At 29.5% G+C, this 9,467-nt stretch overlaps 3 protein-coding genes across 8 annotated transcripts in view; 2 read left to right on the top strand and 1 right to left on the bottom strand.

Moving 5' to 3' along the window:
• LOC123013770 overlaps positions 1-5,594 on the top strand; it is a 10,632-nt gene extending 5,038 nt beyond the window's left edge. For both annotated transcript variants that reach the window (XM_044412544.1, XM_044412554.1), the window contains 4 exons: positions 1,313-1,442; positions 1,492-1,559; positions 1,608-1,930; positions 4,049-5,594. In XM_044412544.1, the coding sequence (XP_044268479.1) occupies positions 1,313-1,442; positions 1,492-1,559; positions 1,608-1,930; positions 4,049-4,601 (1,074 nt within the window). In that variant the 3' untranslated portion in view covers positions 4,602-5,594. The remainder of the gene's footprint in view (positions 1-1,312; positions 1,443-1,491; positions 1,560-1,607; positions 1,931-4,048) is intronic.
• LOC123013759 (juvenile hormone esterase-like) overlaps positions 1-9,467 on the bottom strand; it is a 162,898-nt gene that overhangs the window by 131,341 nt on the left and 22,090 nt on the right. The gene's annotated exons all lie outside the window — the stretch shown is intronic.
• The window catches only part of LOC123013739 (solute carrier family 2, facilitated glucose transporter member 1-like), a 16,823-nt gene continuing 15,599 nt past the window's right edge, over positions 8,244-9,467 (top strand). For 2 of the 4 annotated variants that reach the window (XM_044412493.1, XM_044412484.1), the window contains exons 1-2: positions 8,244-8,404; positions 8,698-8,859. In XM_044412493.1, the coding sequence (XP_044268428.1) occupies positions 8,782-8,859 (78 nt within the window). In that variant the 5' untranslated portion in view covers positions 8,244-8,404; positions 8,698-8,781. Of the gene's footprint in view, positions 8,405-8,697; positions 8,860-8,927; positions 9,001-9,467 lie in introns of those variants that run through there. The other 2 variants (XM_044412511.1, XM_044412501.1) reach the window with 2 other exon arrangements.

Genomic DNA, 9,467 nt, shown 5'->3' with positions numbered 1-9,467 from the left:
TTTTGTCTCTATTTTGTAATTCTTAAAACCTTATATTCTTCTGTTTTTATGTGTCTACGTTTTTACGACATACATTTTTTACGAACTTACGTTTACGGTTGCTAAATACTTTCTTGTTATTTGTTACGTTTGCGTTTTACGTCATTTGCTTTTTGTCTCTTTATATTTTTTTGATTCTTAGACTCTTAAGATTTTACGTTCTTACGTTTTTATGTTTTTTTTACGACCATTAGAACATTGCTACGAACTTAAGTTTATATTTTTACGGTTGCGTTTTAACAGTGATAGTTCTTACGTTTTTTATGTTCACGATTTCTAGAAATGTTATCATTCTTTTTACCTCAATTCTTACGTTTCCGTTTTTACGCCTTAAAGTTTGCATTATATTTTTTGATTTTTACGACAAAATCACTGAAAAGTTTCTTTAGTTTTTTAATTTTCGCATTTTTATTCTTACGTTTTTTTAGGACAGAAAATAATTTCCAAGTTTTTGTTTATACTTTTACGGTTGCGTTCTTACGTTTTTTACGTTTACAATTACCATAGATACTAACGARTTAATATTCCTAAGTTTTWACTTTATGTTTGCGTTTAAATTTTGCCTTTTATTTATTTTATGAATTCTTATGTTATTCCTAGATTTCCTAAATCTTCTTATGTTTTATTCCTAAGTTTTTATGTGTCTACGTTCTTACGACACATATTTTCCTTACAAAGTTACGTTTACATTTTTACATTTTTTARGTTTGCGGTTACTAAATACTTTTGTTATCTCTTACGTTTTACGTCTTAAAGTTTGCGTTCTGAATCTCGTTATAATTTGTTTATTCTCAGATTCTTAAGTTTTTACGGTCTTAAGTTTTTGTATTTTTTTACGACCAACAAAAATCGTTACGAACTAAGTTTACATTTTTACGTTTCTTACGTTTTTCACGTTTACYATTTTCGGAAACAAACTTTTAGGTTACCATTTTTATTATTTCAACTCTTACGTTTACGTTCTTACGTACTATAAAGTCTGCATTATGTTTCTTTACTTTTGCGACAAAAGTTTTTACGTTGTTAGYGCACAAAATAATTTTACAAATTTCACTCTTTAATCGTTGCGATCTTACGTTTTTCTTACGTTTTAAGGTTTGCGTTTTATTCTAAAATTAATTTTTTAAATTTCAGAAACTTATTTTTTACTTTTCGTAAAATCCTTACGTTTCTACGTCTACGCTTCTTACAACTGCGTTTTCTTCTAATTCAATATTTTTTTCTTATGTTTCTGCGTTTTAAACACTTACGTTTGCGTTTTCACGTTTTTTAGGTGACTTCAAAGCCYGATTTGTACCCTTTGGTAATTAGTTATAATGGAGATCCGGTGATTAAAAATAACAATAGTTCAACTGGTTATTTAATGGTGCAGTACTTTAGGAACTTTATAGTCCGACCTGTTGGTACGCCTTTCAGTTTTGTAAAAATAAAAATTCAGTAAAAATTTTTCAGGATCTTTATCAGCTACCAGCACCATCGATTCACTAAGTTCCAGTTTTATTTGCAACGCTGCCAATGAGGTTAACCAAAAAACATGTTTGAAAAAAAAATAAATTAAAAATTTTCAGGCTAATACAATAATCCCTCCTCCGTATTCCTGCATGGGAAGTCTTGAGGAAGTCACAACTGAAAATAATCAAAGTGTTCAATCCCCCGAACCTCCTCCTCAAATCCCTCAATCAGTCTCCGGTGACTTTCTCCCCACTTCTAGCACTCACTCAAATCCTCAAACTCCAAATCGCCAAATTTCGATTTCGATAAGAGACAACCCTTGCTTTGGACAAAACGCAACGAATATTGTAAATAATTTAAACGAAACGTTGCCAAATCTAGAACCCTTAGAAAGCAAAAGCCAAAGTAACTGTGATGCTTCGCCCTACAAAAAGATAAAGTAAGTGGAAAAAACGCRAACTTTCAATRATAGTAYCCTCTGACTTTGAAATTGAGTTGGCAACATTTTWTATTCGAAGTTGCCAACTTTGTAATAAGTGATAAAAGCACTAAATTTTTAATTGTAGTAGCATATAAATCTGAAATTGAATTGGCAATWTTGAATATGAGATGTTGCCAACTTAATTTCAAAGTCACAGATCACTTCAAGTGATAAAGGCACAAAATTATTATAGTAGTCTGACTTTGAAATTTAATGGGCAACATTGAATATAGAATGTTGCCAATTCAATTTCAAATTCACAAAATRTCAAAAATMATAAAAGCACTAAATTTCTAGTGTAATAGCTTGRGACTTTAAAATTAAGTTGGCAACATCAAATATGGAATGTTGCCAACAACATTTCCGCGATAAAATCACAAAATTRTTMATTTAATTTTTGATTACAAAWAGATAAAATAAGTGGGAAAAGCACCAATTTCTAATCATAGTAGCCTCTGACTTTGAAATTGAGTTGGCAACATCTTATATTCAAAGTTGCCAACTTTGTAAGTAAGTGATAAAAGCACCAAATTTCTAATTATAGTAGCTTGTGAGTCTGAAATTAAATTGGTAATATTGAATATGAGATGTCAACTAATTTTGAAGTCACACTTTGCTTTAAGTAAGTGATAAAAGCACAAAATTATTATAGTAGTCTGTGACTTTGAAATTAAATGGGCAACATTMAATATGGAATGTTGCCAATTCAATTTCAAATTTACAAAATCTTAAAAAATATATAATAAAAGCACTAAATTTTAAGTGTAATAAGTTGTGACTTCGAAATTAAGTTGGCAACATCAAATATGGAACGTTGCCAACATAATTTCAGAGACAAAAGCACTAATTTTTTGATTTAATTTAATTTTGATTTAATATTTGATTACAAAAAAATAAAATAAGTYGGAAAYCCGCCAATTTCCAATCATAGTAGCCTCTGACTTTGAAATTGAGTTGGCAACATCATATATTCAAAGTTGTCTACTTTGTAAGTAAGTGATAAAAGCACTAAATTTTTGATTTAATTTAATTTTGATTTAATATTTGATTACAAAAAAATAAAATAAGTGGGAAAYCCGCCAATTTCCAATCATAGTAGCCTCTGACTTTGAAATTGAGTTGGAAACATTATATATTCAAAAGTTGCCAACTTTGTAAGTAAGTGATAAAAGCACTAAATTTCTGATTATTTCTAATTATAGTAGCCTGTGAGTCTGAAATTGAATTGGCAATATTGAATATGAGATGTTGCTAATTTAATTTTAAAGTCACAGTTCGCTACAAGTAAGTGATAGAAGCACAAAATTATTATAGTAGTCTGTGATTTTGAAATTAAATTGGCAACATCTAATATGGAATGTTGTCAATTCAAAATTCAATCAAATCAAATTCAAAAATCTCAAAAAACAAATGATAAAAGCACTAAATTTTTGTTTTAATTTAATTTTGATTMAATTTTTGATTACAAGATGATAAAATAAGTGGGAAAAGCGCCAATTTCCAATCATAGTCGCCTTTGACTTTGAAATTAAGTTGGCAACATCATATATTCAAAGTTGCCAAATTTCTAACTAAGTGATAAAAGCACTAAACTTCTAATTGTAGCCTGAAATTGAATTGGCAATATTGAATATGAGATGTTGCCAATTTAATTTCAAAGTTACAAATTCTCAAAAAATAATTGATGAAAGGACTAAATCTTAAGTGTAGTAGTTTGTGAATTTAAAATTAAGTTGATAACATTAAATATGGAATGTTTCCAACTTAATTTCAGCAATAAAAGAACTAAATTTTGTAGCTTGTAGTTTTGAAAATCAATTGGCAACTTTGAATAAAAATGTTGCCAACTTAATTTCAAAGTCACAGACCACTTCAAGTGATAAAAGCACAAAATTATTAATCTGTGACCTTGAAATTAAATTGGCAACATTGAATATTGAATGGAAAAAAGATGCAATGTTGCCAATTCAATTTCAGCGATAAAAGCACTTAATTTTTGACTGTTGTAGCTTGAAGTTTTTTATATTTATATCTTTTATATTCAAAGTTGCCAACTTAATTTAATTGTTTTTTCAGGAAACCGGTCCTTCAGAGACTCCCCAAYGACCGCAGTCAGGACTCCGACGAGGACCACAACTTCTCCGATTTGTTAAACCTCTCAGTTTGTGTTCCTAGCAGTGTCATAAATCTGGGGGCCTCYATCCAATCGAGTCACTTACAGGAGCTCCAATACAGTGTTACCAACAGTATGACCGGTTCGGATATCAGCAGTTTGGCAAATCTGGGGTCCCCAGATTCGCCCCCTCGGGCCACAAGTCCGACTCTGGAAATGAGAGAGTTACTCGATAAAATCCAGCAACTTCCCCAACAGAAAAGCCCCCAACCGCCTAAAAACAGTCGAGTTAAAGCCAAAACTCTGTATATGCCGCTGTACGAAGGGCCTAAAAAGGGCCTAAAAGGGTGGTTGTCACGCTCGGCCCCCAATACGCCTTGTAGCAACTTTGTTCCGAGTTTTCCCAAAAAGGGGTCAAGTCAGAGGAATAGTAAAGTGGTGGTGGGGGATGGCAGCCCCCTTTTAAAGGAGCACGAAGAGTCGGAAGAGGACGCCAATCGGGATGAGTGTTTGTGAAGGAATTTAGGTCAATTTGGGATTTAAACCATGCTCAAGTTATTTTTATACTCACCGAAAGCCGATTTGCAGATAATTTGGGGAAGTTGGCAACATGTATGAAGTGATAAAAGACTAAAAATCTTATTACAGTAGTCTGAAATTTAGTTGGCAACATCGAATATGGGATGTTGCCAACWCAGTTTTAAAGTGGTACGCCACTAAATTTCTGATTATTGTAACGGTAACTTTGAAWTTAAGTTGGCATCATTGAATATTAAATGTTGCCAATTTAATCTTCACCACTTTATAGATGTTGCCAACTTAATTTTGAAGTCACAAGTCAATTTTTAGCAACCTGTGACTTTGAAATTAAGTTGGCAACTTTGTTGCCAACTCAATTTTAAAGTGGCACACTTCGTAATTTCTGATTGTAGTAACCTGTGGCAACATTATATGAGATGTTGCCAACTTAATTCTAAAATCAGAAATTTGTTGTTTTTATCACTTATTACAAGTAAAAAAACGCTAATTAGAGTTTGATTAGGCACAAGTGCTTCAAGCCTAGGCCTAGATATTGGTTCGGTYTTTTATTGTGTTATGGCTCTAATAACAGCGACAAATTCGATATTTTTGTAAAAATGAAGTTGACAATTCGTGTTCATCAAATTATTATGAATGTTTGTAGTGATTTTCTCGATGTTGGATGTTACAAACGATTCATTTTTGCAAAAGTGTACTTAAGGTGGAATGTTGCTTGGTATATAAATAGATGCCTTGGCGATATTTTCATACTTGAAAAAAATAAATGCTTGGGATTTTATCTAGTCGACTGGCCCAAAAAACAACGGTGAAAACGGGGACAGTCTACTAGAGTTTTTAATAAAGTTATTTTCGGTTGTTTTCCATTTTTGTTGTCTTGTTTTGCATTGAACTTGAATGTTATACAATTTTATTGAAAACAGCAACTTGAAATGTAATAAAATGGTGATTAATAAAGAGTTATTTACGTCAGTGTTTTGTGATACCTGCCCAGGAAAATTTTTGCAAAAAAAAAATTGAAACGTGGAAAATACAGTGTGTTAAAATTATGGAGTAATCTTATTAAAACTGATTTTTTTTGTTTTGGCAAAATGCCCAAACAGGTCAATTTTCTGTTTAAAAAATACATAATTTTTAACTTGATGTAAAATTTTACACTTTTGGGTTTTTAAAGAATGACGTCACAATTTTTTTTATATGAAAACCTCTAATTTTTTTCGCCAATTCAATTGGCTTTTAATTGTCGAAATGACAACACTAAAATATTAAATATTACATAAAGTTTTCGAAAAAAACTTATACAAAAATTGAAATAATATCAACAAAAATTTTAAATCAAGTTGATTGACCTGTGTTTTTTCGTTTTATTTAAAATAAAAATCTGAGATTATACAAAGCGTTAAATATCTCAAAAATGTAGTCTAATACACGTTTTTATAAACTGTTCAGATTTTCTACTGTAACTCTTAATAGTTTTAAAATGCGTTTTATAAAGTCTTGTAAACCCTTAAAAAATGTGCATTATTTTTGTCTTTATTTTCCTTTTTTTTACATTTTAACCACAAAGTATTTTCACTTTAAATCCTTTCATTTTAAAATAACGCCAAATTTCTGATTTTTGAAGTGTACGAAATGCACTCTGTTTTAGTTACTTTTGTTGTTTTCATCCTTTTTTTCTTATCTTTTTACTTTTTTGTAACAATCACCAAAAAAAGATTTGCATCGTAAACATTTTTAAAACTGATTTCCAGCGTCCGACACTTATCTCTGTTGTTTCTTTTTTAGAAAGTTTTACCAAAAATAGCAGATTTTTTTACTATAAACATTTCTTAGATTTTTTGCAGAACCTCAAAATACCTAATTTTACCTCAAAAAGTAATTCATAAACTTTTTTTTCTTTGTTTTTACTTTTGCTTGAAAAAGTAAAACTTTTTTTACGTTGCTCAAAAACATTATTTCTTGAATTTTTTTCTTTATTACTTTTTTACAAACTAATACCAAAAATGTAACATTTTTACTGTGAGCATTTTCAGACATTTTTGGAGGGCGTCAAAATACCCCAAAAATAGTTTATCACACTTATTTCGTTTCTTTTTTACTTTTGTTTTTTTTACAAACTTATTTCAGAACATTTCGAAATACATATCCAAGAAATTTTTTACTTTTTCGCTTTTTTCACATCTTTATTACTGAAAAAGTGAGGTTATTACTACAAACATTATTCAAATAATATATGTTAAAGCCCATTTTCAGCGCATCAAATTTATATCCCAGTTTACACACTAATTTGTTTTTTTTTTCACTTTTTTTAAAGGCATTACAAAAATATATTCATGAAAAATTAAAAAAATACTGTTTTTTGAAACCTTTATTTGAATTAAAAAAAATGTACTTAAATTTTCATCCAGTTTTAAAATTTCAACATTATAATAACAAGAACAAGAAGCTTGAAATCAAACAGTTTTGAATCTAATTTTTCAACGTTTTATTTTACCTTAAAAAGTGGTTCATAGACTTATTTTACTTGAAAAAGTTAAACTTTTTTATGTTACGTTAAGGATGCCCAAAAATATTTCTTATTTTTTTTCTTTTTGCTTTTTTTTACAAACTATTACCAAAAATGTAAGATTTTTTAACTGTTAGCATTTTTAGATATTTTTGGAGGGCTTCAAATACCCAAAAATGTAGTCTATCACACTTATTTCTTTTAATTTTTTACTTTTGTTTATTTTGACAAACTTATTTCAGAACATTTCAAAATAAATATCCATAAATGTATTTATTTCTAAACTTTTTATACTTTTTCACCTTTTTGATATTTTTGTTAAAGAAAAAGTGAAGTTATTACTACAAACATTTTTCAAATAATAGATTTTAAAGACCATTTTAGCGCATCAAATTATATCCCAGTTGACACACTAATTTCTGTTTTTTTTCACATTTTTCAAAGACATTACAAAAATGTATCTATGAAAAATAAAAAATACTGTATTTAAAAAAATGAACTTAAATTTTGATACAGTTCTAAAATTTCAACAATATAATAACAAGAATAAGAAAGAAACTTGAAATGACACAGTTTTGAAACTAATTTTTCAACATTTCATTTTACCTTAAAAAGTGGTTCATAGACTTATTTTACTTGAAAAAGTCAATCTTTTTTATATTATGTTAAGGATGCCCAAAAATATTTCTCAATTTTTTTTCTTTTTACTTTTTTTTGTAAACTAATACCAAAAATGTAAGATTTTTAGACATTTTCGAAAAGTGTCAAAATATCCATTTCGAAATACACACCCAAAAAATGTAGTTATTTCAAGTTGAGAATTTTGTATTTTTTTAAGTTTGTCAGGTATGTCACACTGAAAACCTTATTTATTTGAGTTAAAAATAATTAATTAATAATAAAAGTATTGTAGTTTTCATTTAATCATTCCATTGTTTAAAACTGTTGCTTCGCCTACCAAAAATCGAAGACACCATTTGTCTAATTTCGAATTTCGCGCCGAAAAATGGCGTCGCCACAGCCTACCACAATTTCTGTATACTATTGCCATCTATACAGCAAACTAGTGATCAATACAGAACACTAACCCTCGCAAATGCACTAGCATCTGTTTTTATCACTTTTTACGAGTTGCGCGTCACTAAATAACCAATAGCTGCAACACCTGTCAAATATAAACTACACATTTGTGACATCTGTCACCAGTGACACTAACAATGGCGTAAAACAGTGACAATTCATTTTTTTTCTCACATTTATTGACTCAATTTGACCTGTGAGTACATTTTTTTTATGTATTGATTTTGTGAGTCATAAAACACATTGAATAAAAAGTCATTGACTCTGATTCTAAATCCACGTGTGGTTTGGTGCATTTTTGAAGGCTAAATCGATGAAAGGAATTTTGCAATAATTGCCCTGATAACATTTAATAATTTCTCCAGCGAACAAATAATGATAAAATTGTGTTATCTACCATAATTATTTGAAACGTATTTAAAAAAAAAAATAATTAAAGTTTGCCAAAAATCTAATTATAGAATTGGTCAATGTAATTTTTTTTTTCAGGAATGTCATGTACTACGCTTCGGAGCTAATTCCTGCAAAGTTTCTCGTTTTAGTTGCCCATTTCAGCATTTGTGTGTTGTTATTATGGAACAGCCCCCAGAGTGTCAAGGCCTGTTTGAGGCAGGAGGCCTCCGAGGAAGTGTTCCGGGGTCACCATACCCAGTGAGTAGGCTATTTTTGGAGCGAAAATGCCATAATTTCGGTTTAAATTATTCATTATTGTAACAATTGGTGTCACGTGTGGACGAATTTATTAATAGATTGAGGAAATTGCGACTAAAGTGAAGTGACCATTGAGATATGGTGAGGTTTTTTCGCTTTCATTTTTTTGGTTTTGAGTCATTTTTGGCCTCCGTGTGGTGGAAAACTCAAAAAAATGTAGTGAGATTTTTTGGTTTGAAATTCGAGTTTTGCGCCCTCTGGTGAGCGATTGTGGGAAATTTGCGGGAATTTTGAATTTAACGCTCCACAACTGTCTTATTTCAAGCTTTTTAAAGATGTGAAAAAGGCGAAAAAGTAAAAAAAAGCGCTGAAATAAATACATTTTTTGGATATGTATTTCGAAATATTCTGAAATAAATTTGTAAAAAAAATAAAAGTAAAAAAGAAAAGAAATAAGTGTGATAGACTACATTTTTGGGTATTTAAAGCCCCCCAAAAATATCTAAAAATGCTAACAGTAAAAAAGTCTTACATTTTTGGTAATTGTTTGTAAAAAAGTAAAACGAAAAAAAATTAAGAAATATTTTTGGGAATCTTTAACGTTACTT

This window comes from Tribolium madens, unplaced genomic scaffold, assembly GCF_015345945.1.
Source record: "Tribolium madens isolate multiple individuals breed KSU strain unplaced genomic scaffold, Tmad_KSU_1.1 Scaffold_19;HRSCAF=116;Tcas5.2_LG9, whole genome shotgun sequence".
Classification (NCBI taxonomy): domain Eukaryota; kingdom Metazoa; phylum Arthropoda; class Insecta; order Coleoptera; family Tenebrionidae; genus Tribolium; species Tribolium madens.
The sequence above is the reverse complement of the archived record's forward strand: the minus strand, read 5'-3'. Positions and strand labels throughout refer to the sequence as shown.